General features: G+C 31.7%; 1 protein-coding gene across 7 annotated transcripts in view; it reads right to left on the bottom strand.

Moving 5' to 3' along the window:
* Positions 1 to 15348, bottom strand: part of LOC136987303 (trithorax group protein osa-like) — a 158937-nt gene that overhangs the window by 11287 nt on the left and 132302 nt on the right. For all 7 annotated transcript variants that reach the window (XM_067285021.1, XM_067285022.1, XM_067285023.1 and 4 more), the window contains exons 8-11: positions 12227 to 12415; positions 8304 to 8505; positions 3111 to 3711; positions 2723 to 3029 (exon numbers count right to left, since the gene is read on the bottom strand). In XM_067285021.1, coding sequence (XP_067141122.1) covers positions 2723 to 3029; positions 3111 to 3711; positions 8304 to 8505; positions 12227 to 12415 — 1299 coding nt within the window. The remainder of the gene's footprint in view (positions 1 to 2722; positions 3030 to 3110; positions 3712 to 8303; positions 8506 to 12226; positions 12416 to 15348) is intronic.

Raw genomic sequence — 15348 nt, 5'->3', positions numbered from 1 at the left:
AATATTCGCTATTGATAGTTTTACCTTTCTCAAGATAGTCGATGAACAAAATACCATGCGCGTCCCAAAATACGGATGCCATAACCTTGCCAGCTGACTTTTGAGTTTTTGGTCGCTTTGGACGACTTTCACTGGCTGCTGTCCACTCAGCTGACAATCTTTTTGATTCAGGTGTGTAGTAATGGATACAAGTTTCATCCATCGTCACATACCGACACAATAAATCCTTTTTATCTTGCTTGAACAGCTCCAAACAGCGCTCTGAATTGTCAAGGCGTTGTTGTTTTTGGTCCAGTTTGAACAAACGCAGCACCCACTTTGAAAGCAACTTACGTGTGCTCAAATTTTCATGTAAAATTGTAAACACACTACCTTCTGATATCTTTAAAGTGCCAACTATCTCACACAACTTCACTTTACAGTCTTTCAAAACTATTTTGTGGATTTTTTTTATGTTTTCCGGAACAACTGCCGATTTTGGGCAAACAGAGCATTCAACACCATCAGTGTTTGTACAACCGCGTTTAAATTCGGCATACCAGTCAATAATAGTTGATTTCCTTGGTGCAGACCATAACGCTTATCAAGTCACTGTTTGGCTTCAACAGTATTTTTCCCCATCAAAAAACAATGTTTAATCAACACACGAAATTCTTTTTTATCTATTGTTTTGAAAATTACAAAACTGGGGTCACTAAAACCACTGTAACCTGTAAACGAATTGTCAGAATGTCATGAAATTTTGACACGTATCATTTGAAGGTTGGTACTATCTAGAAATCATATGGGTCTGTCAACAGTGTTGCCATATATGTGTCAGACCGGAGACTTATTGAGTGATGTGTTACAAAATTATTTCAAAGGTAATCCATTCTTCAAAAGCAGTCTTCTAAATATAAAAAATTTACTTCTAAAAATTTATTTTTGTAATTATTCCTTAAAATTATGCATTTTGTAAACTATTTTCCTTTATGTTTTTTGTTTCTGACTTGGAGTTTTTTCAGTTATGTATGTTATACTCGAAATGGCAGTTTTTGGTATTAGCAATCAGAGCTTGTGGTACAACTTCACACTACAGAACGTGGGCAGAAAATATTTAACTATTTTTAATCATTTAAAATGTTGTCATTAGGCAAGCAAATTATTAAAAGGAAAATAATCTTTGATAATATAAGGCAAATTTCGAAGATCTTTCTTAACAAAAAATAAAAACAGAAATTTAATGTTTAGAAAAATCTGTATCCAACAAATTCCTCTCTGGAATGTTAAAATACAAAAACAATTACTATTATAACTAGACAACAGCTGGGTTCTTATTGAGATATAATCTGGCTAATTAATTTTATTTTTATATTTTATCTCAAATATTACAGGTGACGTCGCTTGGACAATGTTTACCACCCTTGTACAACAATAATTGCTAAAATACCAAGTAATTTGAAACAGATAGGTGATTAAGCTACCAAGTGTTAAATTTAATCATTAGAAATAAAATTAATTTTAGAATATTGTAGAAGGGAAGATTGAAAGATTGACCCCGGAGTGGACTCGAACCCACAACTCTCGCTTTTCTATGTTGAATTATTATTTAATGCACTTGAATGTCAGTAATAATAAAAGTCTAAAATAATATTATTACTTACAGTTCGGTAAACTGTTCAAATTAGCATTTGTTCAATGAAGACATTGAACATATATTACACAAACACTTTATTGAGCTGTAAGTAACTTCAATGTTGGAGACTATAAAAAAGTTATTTCAAATTTCTCTCCGCTCCGAATGAAAGTTAAGAAAATACTGAAGATCTTCAAAATGTTTAGCTTAATAAGAAATAGACAAATCGCACGTAACTGCAAGGCATCAAAAATTGTAACGATTATGAAAGAACAACCATCTGCCAACATTAGAAAGACACTTAATAACAGAAAAAACTCGCAATACTTTTGATGCTGTGTTAATGCCATCTTTGGGGTTATAAAATGCCTTTCTAACACCGACAGACAGGTATACTATCTTAATCATAACAAACAGACGACCCCCGTAAAAAAGGTTGTAACCATTGTTATATTTAGCCGTTATTCTAAGTGCCCAATAAGAGTGGATTAGCTTATACAAGCCAAACAAGAGAAGAACAGTTAAATTCTGAAACTCGATAAACGTCCACTTCTTTAAACTGCAGCAACTTTGTCCGGAATCAATTCATTACTGAATGTTTCCAAGTTTTATGCAAAAGCTTAGTGCATTTGGAATAATGCACTAAGCTAGATAATGCGTAAAACTAAACCAATCATAAACGCAATGAGAAATTTACTCCCTCTTTTTTAAAGATTCTCTATTAAGTACACATTATAAATAAAATTCTGCCTAATACATTTGGTAATTAATGTATGTATGTTACATGTTAGTCTTATATATCTTCCAAGAAGTAAATTTGTCTGATGCTGATTGGGCTACAACTTCTCAAACTTATGATTTAAGTAAAGATTTATCCGATTTATATTTATTTAGAATATCGTGGAAAAAATTAATTTACATGTAAAACACTTCCTAATTTATTTTTTTAAAATATAAAAACTGCATATTACAAACAAACAAACACACACACAGAAGTTGTTAAGAAAACACTTTTACCATCCATAAAATTTTCTTTACAAAAAAATCTCTTAAAAATCTCATATGCATGTATAATGGAATATGAAAATAAATATTCCGAAAACTTACTTGATATTGTGCAGGAACCTCGGCCCCTCTGAATCCGTCGGGTTGAGCTTGAGAATAATGTGTTTGACCGGGTACCTGCCCTGCTATCCCTGCAGGATACTGATTAGGTGTCATCGAAGCTCTCGGTTGAAAGCCGGTGGGCGGTTGCGGAGTCATCGTATCACGAGGCGGCATGCTCATCTGTTGTGCAGTAAATCGCTGAGATTGATAAAGTGATGGATCACCTTGCATTGCATTGCTAACCATCAAAGGGTTATTTATTTGAGAGGTAGGTTGCATCACAGGTGCTGGCTGTTGTTGATCATATCTGTAAACAATTACATTTGATTAATATTAATTTATGCTAATTTTGAATAAAAAAATAGAATACCGTCGAGTAATCGCTAACCTCTCGCGATCGCAATGACCCTGATAAGGATATTGAGCGGCGGTATGTTGTCTGAGTGGTCTGTTGGGAGGATATCCGGCAGACGGTTGGTTACAAGGTTCCTGAACCAATCCTCTAGGATGAGTGTAGGTAGAAGAATCGGCCGAAGCCATTAAGTTCGGATGTTGCGAATACTGTTCTCCGTACTGTTCTTGTTGCGGAGGAATTGCAGCATTGGTATAGCCGTAAGACCCACCACTCATGCTCGCTTGAGTTCCAGAAAAAGGAGGTACCATAGAATTTATTGAAGTCTGAGAATAAGAATAATTATTAGCAGGTGTAGACCTTTGGTATTGATTGCTCTGTATTTCTTCCGAAAAAGGATCTTGCATGTTCATTGTTTCCGAACCACTAACCATATGATTGGGCATTTGGTTATGATGATGTGGTGACTGTCCATAAGAAGGATGCTGACTAGATGGATAGTCTCCAGAAGTTATCATACCAGCACCAGTATGCGAAGCAGAAGGTGGAGGATATGGTCCAGAATAATTAGAAGGTGGATAGCCATCCATCATTTGATTTGGTGAAGGCTGGGGATAAGCTTCTTGATGGCCAGAACCTAAAAGAGAAAGTTTTAAAAATGATATAGGATTCTTTAAACTTTGCTAATTTGACAATTAAAAAAATCTGATAAAATTAAAATTTAATACTTAAAAACACATGCAACATAAACATTTATCAAACAGATGAATCTTCAACTGCTTAAATGTAATTTATAAATTTGAGTATTTTTATTGTTATTTTTGAAATTTAAACTATAATTATTATAAGAAACAAATAGTATATAATAATTTTTATATATAATTTCTTAATAAAAATGAGCTCTATTTAAAAACATCACACGTCCAAAACTTAAGGACAAATGATATTTGTACACGAATAGAGAGAACCATAGACAAATACAATTGATTCTGTTTAATTGGGCCGCCAGTTAATCGGGGCAGCTGTTTTATTGGGCCAAATCTCAAAGAATGGAAAGCTAACTAATAAATGAATACATAATTTAATTGCTTAACTGGGACAGTAGAAGAAAAGGAATTTAGTAATTTTTGATATATTTTAGAGATCTTCCGAAAATATGTAGACACTATGTACACTATTGTCGTGTAGGCCTAATGGTTGGCAGAGACAAAGCGAGTTTGTTTTTCGCTCGAGCAGGTCAGTTTTTCTGGAGGAGGTCAGCATAACGGGACGTATCACACCGGGATTTTGTCTCAGGTGGACCTGAATGCAAGCTACTGACCATGCTTTGGATTGGACTGGACATCTTCTTAACAGTGAAGGGACAAAGGTCCTCGAACAATTTTTTGAAGTCTCTCGACTGAGTTGGAAGATAGCTAAAGTTCCCTTGGAAGGTATTGTATGCATGATTACATCTAGATTCAGACAGCAGCTATCTGAGTGTTGAGACCAGCATCTGAAGCTGGCGGATTCTTCGGACACTCTCTCTGAACTGGCCCAACTCCAAGTAAAGGAAACTGTGCTCAAAAGAAAATAACCGTAAAGTAACTTTTGGACAAACCCTTTCTTTTCTCCTTTTTTAGCTAGAATATGTTCTAACTAAAAAGGGAGAAAGGAAAAATCGTTCGATCACAAACAAATCAAACGATCAACCCTTGTGTACATCACTACTAATACTGTATTTGGCAACACTAGTATGATGTGAATCAGTTATCTATTGTCCTGAGTCCGGCAAATTTATAGTACAAATATTTTCTGTATTTTGGTTTAATAAAGCATTAAAATAGGTACCTACTTATTTATTTACCTACATATTACTATTTTATTTTAAAATTTATTATTAGTTTGTTTAATTGGGCCAAAATGGATTAGTCCAAACGTGTTCCAATTAAGCAGAATCGACTGTATAGCTATATCACTTGACGTCTAACACAGGACAACAGATTTTACAAATCAAAACAATAAAAGGCTTTGTGAAAAAGATATATTTGACTGTTGGTCTTAGGTGGAGAACGAATGTAAAGTGCTTATCGATACCAAGGCAGAGACCCATCAGTATGGAATAAGCTGACCTCAAACTGTAATGTGGTACTCACAGTGTCACGGCAGGCTCGTCACCGACTGGTTTGGTAATATTTTCTATCATCATGTGTATTGTTTTCCTCAAAACAAAACTAGATTTCTAAGCAATGCAATACTTTATTTATTTATTTATATAATAGAGTAATCATTATTCTAAAATGTTTTCATTCATCCTCAGAAATGCATTTCAAATTTTGTATGCCAATAATTACTAGAGTCCGGGTTTCACATATCCCCAACTTTCACTTTTGTCATTTTATCTCGATACTGATAATGTATATAAACACAGTTTCTTTCCATTACACTACCTAATCTATTAGTATGTTTTTGTATCCATCAAATGAAAGATATTACTATAATAATTTCCAGTAAATATATTACGTTTGACTGTATTCAATTTTACATTAATATCTTTTTATCATAATGTAAAAGGTGTAAATAAATAAATAAATGGAAAATTCACAAATTAAAAAGCTAATGAATTATGATTTTAAACATAAAACTTGGGTTAAGTTTCCTCACAATCCTCTCACTCTTGTTTTAGACAATGCTACTGACATTTTTTCTAGGGCATAGGTTAGAAAGATCCTCTTTCCATTACAGGTCCACAGTGTCTTATGTATTTTTACATAAAGTCTTAGATATTCATATTGTAGTGTTCCTCAAATTCTGGGCAGTTTGGGCCCAAGTGAAAGTGCCTAGGATGCTGTAAAAGGTTAGGCTCTTAGTGGAGTAAAGAAATGTACATGTTTAAGCAAATTGGAGAAATATATTTGATGGTTCCTGTATGTGTTCTTCAGCTAGAAAAACTTTTTTTATATTATACACTTTGCTTTGTTTATAAGTGATCTACCAAAGATATTCCATCATTCTAATCTTTCGGGTTTTTACCTAAATGTCACGGATGAGCTGCATTGTCTTCTATATGCATATGATGTATTATTATTAGCAGACCAAAAGTCATCTTTACATAAGAAACTGATTTTATTATCTGATTATATGATGAGAAATGAGCTTACTATTAATTTTGAGAGAACAAAGGGATTGGTGTTTTGTAATGGAGGAAGACTTTGTACAACTGATAAAATTTTTATTAAGAATGTAGAAGTTAATTTTGTTTTTCGTTGTAAATATTTAGGAAGAAATTTTCCTCCTCTGGAGTATTTAATTATCATTTGGATATAGTAGAGAAAGATATACAACAGAAGACAGGTTGTCTTTTGGCACTACAGAAACAACGAGGATGAGCTCTATTAAAGCAATGTTTAAACTTTTTCATGCTATGTTAAAGTCTAAATTGACATATCTGATTCCAATTTGGCATTTGGATCTTATTGAAAAAATTGAGAAAGTGCAATTAAGATATTTCAAAAGATTATTCAAGCTTAAACATTCTGTGCTTGTAAGATTGGAATTAGGGACACTCCCCGCTCAAAATTAATATTTTGTTGTTCTGGTCTAAGATTATCGATCTTCCTCATCATGACCTTCGTTAATGTGTTCATGATTCTTTACTAAAGAAAGGAAATTCAAGTAAGAGAAATTGAGCTTTATCATTTTTGATAATTTAGGCCAGGGGTGGCAAACTGTGGCATGTAATGTAACATACAATTTCAATTTATCATCTGATCATCCTTCTTTCAATCAGCTTTTTAAATTTATTTTAATTAAAGCATATTCATTTAATTTCTTTAAATATCATTATTTGAAGTCTGAAACTATGGCATGCATTAACATTTATAGAGGTAACTATGCTTCCTATAAGGTGCACAACCTCAAAAAGTTTGCCATCTCTGATTTAGGCCATTTTTTTTGTATTTTCGAATCATTCACAGTTGCAATTGAAGACTTAATGCAAATTAGATGTGAACAATTATGGAATCAAGATATAGCTCATGTTTAGTTCAGGGACATAATATTTGTGAAAGAAGTACGGGTTGGCAGACCACTAATTACTTATAATACAACACTGGATTTTCTATGAAAAGTTTGTTAATGCAACTATGTCTTAATAAATACTGGATAATGGTGAGTGGTCGGCATATAGATATTTCTAAGGGGGCATTCTTGCCTATATTGTGTTACTGATCAGGACTGCATACTAACACATTTTTGCATTGCGTCCAGTCTTACATTTGTTAAAGAGAGAGACTTGATGATTTTTTAAAGAATTATTTATACAGTAGGAATACGTCAAAGACAACAATATATAAATTATTTACCTTTTTTGATAAATCTTTGTATTATTTGTAATGTTTAAGCATAAATTAAGAAATTATTACATGGCTGTTTATTTTCTAAATTCACGTTCATTTTCCCCCTTGTATGAAAGTATTTGTATCAATAACAATAAAATAAATAAATGAAATTATACACTTTATAAATGAAAATGTTGTGGTGCAAAGATTATTTGAAGAAACCATATATAAGCTTCTGTAACATGATATGTCACAGAAACTTATATATATATTTACAAATGTCAGCTATATACATAATGCTGTATAAAATGACACAATACGACAATACGAATCAAGAAATTTCATGGATTTTATGTCATGTATTAAACAAGAATGATTAAAATGTAAGTGGGTGGCTTATGAAAAAACAGATTACTGCAGCTTATATATTAAATTAAAAAGTTTTATTTTTTATCTCAATGTATAAGCTTTTTTTCTACTAAAATATAATAAAAACTGCTCTTGCCTTCTTTACATAAAAGTGTTTCAATCAAAGATGGGGAATTTCTTGTATTCAGAAGGCCGTGTCTCATTAAGACTGCATGTTGTATAGAAAGTTGTATAAGTGTATATATTCATTATATATGTACCAAAAATATATATAAACTGTATTTAGATACATGTCTTTGTAGAAAAAAGTACAGAAACACACTTAAATAATTCAAAATTTACAGCCGAATTAAATTTGTACAATTTTATACTGTTTCCAGGCAGCACTACAAGCCAAAATAGACCACATTTGGCATGAAGGTGCAGATTCCCACTTATGGATTCGGACTGTGTAAATACTGTAATATATTTTCACAAATTTCAAAACCATCATCGCAATTAAGTGACGAGGACTTATAAATGTAAAAAAGACGAATTTTACCTGAAGAATTCTTTCCCTTTTTCCTTGTCGCGGCTTCCACTTGATTAATTATAGGCTGAGGATCAATCCCACCGCGATCAAATTTACATTCGTATGGTAGTAAATGCTTAATATATTGTTTTCGAAGAGTGTAAGCTGCACTGGATGATGCTCCCACTCCAACCGCTGCAGCTACATCTTTCCACTGTTTAGATTTTGTGACCTATAAATAAAATGAAGTTTGAGGCAATATAATTTTGTACTTCCATCACATTATATATGTATATACACAAATATATATATATACACACACGCACACACACCTACAAAAATATTAACTATAGAAAAATTATATCAAGTTGTCAATAAAAAATATTTTACTATACAATATTTTCAGTAAATAAACATACAGACAACTAAGAATTATCAATAGATGCCAAAAATTATCAGATTTAATCAAGGACAACTCTAATCTAAACCAAACTATTTTATCCAGTATGGAGTGTCAATAAACACCATTAAAATATATTAATTAAATCCAAAACTAATCAAAAACAGATTCGTTAACAGAAATCGAATTTTAAATTTGTGCCACTAGATTCGTAAGTGCTTTCAAATATTTTCTTCTTTATTTAAAACAAAAATAAAGTCAAATATAGATAATTTTAAGGTGGGAAAAACTTGTTCTAGAATAGATTATATTAACGTTAATGCTATTATAATAATAACTGTTATGAAATTCATGTAAAAATTTATATTATTATAACAGTAATTCTTGAAGTAACAATGAAAACGAAGGTATCGCCTTAACGCATTTCACAAATCATCAATTGTAATTGCATTGATAAATACTTATTTGAATGAAAAATGAATACAAATCGAACAAACCCCTCCAAGTAACAATATATAACGGTGTTACGTACTGCAATGAAATTTTTGATAAAAGCTTTATTACTAAGTAGAAAAACTCTCAAGTTCTTCCAGTAATTTAGAAAAATTTAGCTATTTTTTTTGGATAATTTGATATTTTATGTAATAATCAATAGTAATAAATATGATTTTTAATATTCATTTAATTCTGCTGTATTTATATACGCTCGTTTACTTCTTTTAACATTTCGGTATCGCGAATAAATAATATATTTTACAAAAATTATCGCAGAAGTTAAACTAAGCGTAATATTATTACAATGCGCACAAATAAGTATAATTTCTTAATTTAAAATTTTAATAATGCTTAAAGAGGTGGTTAGTTACAAAAGAAATGAATGTCATGTCTTTTCATATAAATATATATATATATTTCTTTATAATATTTAAATTAATGAATGTAATTCAAAAATTTATGTATACTCAAAAATTTAATTCAAAAATTTATGTATACTCAATGTTAAAAGTGACTTATTCACAAAACTGAAACACTATGGAATTTCGTTACAGTAATAATAAAAATATGCCGTTAATATTTCACTCTATGTGAAATACTTACTTTTGTTAGACTGTTAATTATTATTAAGTGTCTATTGAGATATAAACATTTAAAAATTTAAAGAAAAAATGTATTATTTTATCAAATTTTAAAACTGTAATCAAGCAATGTTTTTACATTTTATACCTTTGATAACATAATCGTGTAATAAAACTAACCTAAAGTTTGAAAGAGTTTTTCTATGAATGTTATTATTGGTTTTTTAACTTATTTTAATATTTGACGAAGATAACCAAGGCCACTTTATAGTCCAGCGTGGAGCTTTGGGGGGGGGGTCACTAGCTGTTATTCGAGGTGACAAGATAAGGGTTATAGTCAAATTCTGGCCAGCAGCTAATTTGGCACAGCAGATAATTGGCATCAAACATCAAAGCCGAACATTGTTCAATTTTGGAGTGTGTGCTGATGTGCGTGTCTATAGGTCAACAAGTAGCAAAAGTAGCAGAACTCTCGTTATGACACCACACTGCACTAGAATGTAAACAGGGCCTGACACTAAATTATTAAGTCACAAAAAAGTCCATTTTTGAAACATTCTTTTAATTAGTATGCATTTATTAAAAGGTACTGATATAATAATGTGAAATCTGGAAGTTAAAAACCTAGAAATTTCTGAATTTTTTCACTCCAGTTATAAACGACTTAATCAACAACATTCCATACCCGGGAAATTGTTGACCCTCGACGGGCAACAATCGCCCCTAACTATCAACAAGCCGTTGTTCCCTCGGATGCAGGTAGATCATCTTGCATGATGGTTTACAGTTAGCGTCCGAGCTAGTCGTTTATTTAAAGTCTGGGAACACCTATGGCCCAAATTGCGATCTGTTATCGATCACGTGACAGGTTTTCCTGTCAAGAAAAACTTATAAAAGACGCTTCCTTCCCCCCTAAAGGGCTCTCCGATTGTCTCTCCAGTACGAATCGTACTGCGCCATCGACCGAACCCGAAGTTTCTACGTTTCTAAGTGCCACTGACCCGCCTCGAATTTTCTAAGGTTCTACGTGCCACCGGCCAAATACAGGACTCTCCGTCATCCCGAAGATTTCTATTACTTCGGAGTGAATATTTACCTAAGGGACATTCGCTGGACTCCGTCTATTACGTAATTTATAGAGGTATGAACAAATATTTGTAAACTCTCTCTCTCCGGCCCCTTTTTGTATATGAGGTTAGAAGTATAGTTTTGTTCGTTTGGCTTTTAATAAATCTTGTTTTGTTATAAAATGGTGTCTTTCTTGACTGTCGGCTTCGCCTTATCGTCGACCCCATCCTTCCTCCTCATCCACTCGCGTAACGCGCCGTCAACGTAACAGCCATCCTTGACAAGTGAGTTGCCGGAACGGAAGGTACGACTCCCTCTTACCTCCCCGGGATCTCACATATTGGTGTCAGTCGAGTGGGGTTTCGACTCTTTCGGACCCCCCGATTTCACAATAAATGTTCAAATTAAAAAATATACTCTTAATTTAAGAAAGAATTTAATTATTTATGAATAAATTCTGAGAAGCTAATAATTGTCAGCAAATAACAATCAGATAATAATGTATTGACATTAAGATAAATATTTTACTTTGTTTCAATGTTTGTAATGAAAAAGGAGTTAGTATTAATGCTAATTCAGTATTATAGATATATACTGACCCATGTGATAATATGGTCAAATATAAAAAACACACTTACGTAAAACCAGTTAACCAGAGTGGGAGAATTACAAGGAACACTAACGTTTTCGAAGCCGCATCTGGACTCTTCTTTAGGCTTTATAGTAAAAAGAGAAGCCATACGTTGAGAATCGAATAGGGATAAGGATATTAGGAATTGGGGTAAGGATTAAAGAACATAAGGCAGATATACTTCACAATTGGTCTACAACGGCTCTCTCAACATATGCCACTGATCAGGACATCACGGCAGACTTTAACGCAGCCCACATTATCCTCACTACCAATCACCCAGAACATCTCAAATTCTTAGAAGCTACAGAAATATTCAGAGCAGGATGTATCACCACATAAATCAATTTTAGAGATGGCCCTTTCAACAGCGTGGCAGATCCTGCTAGAGGATAATTTTTAAAATATTACCATCAACGTCATTAAGAGGCACATGCTCTTTACACGAATCGTTGCTCATTTCATTTAAATCTATTGGAAGGTTTCCATGTGGCATGATTTGAATAATGGTTTTTTAAAAGGAAACTATTCAATTCTCAACGTATGGCTTCTCTTTTTACTATAAAGCCTGAAGAAGAGCCCAGACGGGGCTTTGAAAACGTTAGTGTTCCTTGTAATTCTACCACTCTGGTTAACTGGTTTTACGTAAGTGTGTTTTTTTATATTTCATCCTGGTGTGCGAAGACAATTGAATATGGTCAAAATAACTTTATTTGTAATAACATTGAAATATTTTGTATTAGCATCTGAAAATATATTACGTTAATCTTAAACTTACCTCCACAAACCCTCCTCTTTCTTTCACAGAAATATATAGACGATACAGATCCAATGGTTGCTTGCTTATTGTAGGGCACTGAGTTATGGGAGTTCCTCTCTCTTCGTTATACATAATGAGTTTATCCAAGAAATTCCGACGATCGGGCTCTTCTGACATATCATATAACTTCAGTAATCCATCAGGTCGCTACATTAGAATTAGAACAATTAATAATTATTAAAAACTCGGCAAGTCCTTATAATTCAACCTTTATTGTTAAGAAAATAATAATTGGCATTTTCAATTTTACTCAACTATTTCTTTTGAAATAGGCAATATCGGTATCGACTACTTTGCAGAAAGCAAGCGATACGATAAGGCAACAGGTTTTGACAAAAACCAATAAAAAAATCTCAATAACTTATCATTGACGACATTTTTTTAATCCATTTTAACTTAAAACTCATTGTTTTAGAGTTTATTTTGATTAAAAGAAACCATTAGAGACTACTACGCACATTTTGTATGTTATTATATTTGGTATCACATTGCATGCTTCTACACAGCAAGCAGTTAAGTAAACGAGTCAATGATACAGTCTATCATTGGCTTGTTTACTTAACTGCTTGCCATCTAGAAGCATTATTTGCCTGACAATTTAAAAAAAAAATTATCATATTCAATCAAATAACATATATACTTGAAAGTTCTATTTTAATCAATTACGTACAAGCTAGCTTACTCTAATTTCTATTTATTTCATTACATTTTCATGTAGGCTAACTTATTTTTTGTTCCGAAGTCGAACCGTATCCAAAAGCCAGATTATTCATCAACTAAAATCGAATTATAATTCTAAGAAAGTTCTGATAGAAATTTATATAAAGTCGACCAAGTATACTTTTAACACAACATACATAAAGCAGAATATATACTGCAGAGTCTGATATTGAAAGTGTCCCGAACGTTTTAATAACTGTTTTCATTTACCTGTTACTTATTTATGTATAAATTTTGTACTTTAATGATTAATTCAATCACAAAGAATTGCAAGTGAAAAAAAAAAAACACTAAATAACCGTCTTTCGGTATTAAAATTCTTTAAAAAAACAAATTCTATAAGCAAGTACTTACAACAGTGCGCTACCGCCTTCGTCAGGCAAAAGATTTGGTCAGAGCGGAACATCAAACAAACATCTAAAATTTTTTCTTATGCGCATAAACACTTAAATTATCTTTTTAGTAAACTTTTGCATGATAAAGATAGCAATGCACCCCTGAAAGTAACCTGTTATTGCTTTTAGAATCTGTGTGTATTAAAGAATTTTAATACTGAGAGATGGTCAAGTTTTAGTAGAATTGCGAGTGTGATAACTTCGTTTGTTTTACGTAGAATTTTCGATTCTTTAAACTCTAGAATTATTTATTAATTTAAGTGTAAAATCTTATCATTCGAAACACAGTTTTATTGTTTAAAGTTTTAATATATTTATCTCAACATATATATCCTATATAAATTATTTTACTGTACTAAAGTGAATGTACATCTCGAAAAGTTTTTAAATAATTTGAATGGTAGGTTATCACACGTTTTATCACGTCACAGACAATTATTATTATTATTTTTAATTTATATTTTTATTAAATCCTAATTGCAAATGACAATAAAAATGAACACAATAAACAAAAATATAACTGTGCAAATTATTATAACAAATTACAGTACATGCTTGCTAATCTGATCTCTCAATTATCTAGCATACACCCCCCAGTGTAATTGGCTATGAGATTCGGTTTCTATGAAAATATTAATCGTGCCATGCAACCCATTTTGCTGTTTACTTGGGTTTCATTTCTGTGTACATTTCTGCACGTCAGCATGCCGTATTATTTCCCTGCATACCTTCGGAAAGGGCAATGGACCGTGTCATTCATTTCTTTACACGAGTATTAGGTCTGTATGTTCTCGGTAATTGGGCACTTGTGCTAATCTGGCACTCATCTGTGTAAGGAATAGCCGGATTAGTGGGAGTCTAGTATATTTAAAAATGACAGTAATATGTAGAGTTCGGATTTCAAATACTCTACATATTGAGTAATGTAGAGTAAATTTTTCAATTATTTATGAATAGTGCGTATCCTACTGTTATAGTGAAATGTGTGAAATTTATTTTTAGTGAAAATCTTTTAAAATTTTCTTAAAAAAACAACAATTGACTTATGTGTTTGACTGTAATATTCTTTTCAGGCCTGCTCTTTCTTTCATTCTTATTAATAAGATATAAGATAAATACAAATAAAATTATGCCTCGATTGAATTCGTATTTGTCGACTTTTAATGGATAATCAACAGTTGCTAGCAGCTAGCCGAAAATGTTTGATCATCTAAAACTAAATGCTGGATTGTAATGGTATTTTGGTTTTTATATTAACTTCATCCAGTTTGATATTTAGACGTCATGTACAAACTACAACTGTATCTAAAGAATACACACATGTAATTAGCATATAATAAATCTTAACTCTGAATATTGTCTCAAATGGATTGATAATTTATATTATTATTTTACTTATCTTCTAATAAAATTTTGACTTTCTACTTAGTAATTAACAAAGACATTTCTAATATATTTTATAAGTATTAACTGGTAATGAACTACATTTGTATAATTCTGATACAGTAAAATACTTAATTATTATTTAAAATCCATCACAACATGTGTTATAATATTGCAATACAGTTTTTTTAACAAAAGATATTAAACAAAGCATACGTTTTTCTCAAAATAGTGATTTTGGTATAATTATATTGTTAGTATCTAACACTAATTCAGACCTAACATATTAACATTATTATATGAAAAACTTATTTAAGGAAACAACAGACTACTCATAACACCAAAAAACTAGAAGAAAATAAAAAAAATCATATTAGCAAACGATAATGATGATCATTAAATAATGACAAAGACATTTGTTAATGTGAGTTTTTTAAATTTTCTGCTGGTTATTTTGGTATTACGAGCCTGTCGTTTCTTTAAACTTAACCAGCATTTTCATGCAGTTGACTTATAAACTTATTTTTACGTAGTATAAATTAATAGTATACATCCAGTGACCAAACTGAAGCTAGCAAGATG

Source organism: Centruroides vittatus, unplaced genomic scaffold, assembly GCF_030686945.1.
Source record: "Centruroides vittatus isolate TY-2023 unplaced genomic scaffold, ASM3068694v2 scaffold_149, whole genome shotgun sequence".
NCBI classification, from domain to species: Eukaryota; Metazoa; Arthropoda; class Arachnida; order Scorpiones; family Buthidae; genus Centruroides; species Centruroides vittatus.
Note: the sequence above shows the minus strand (reverse complement) of the source record. Positions and strands in the feature narration are given on the sequence as shown.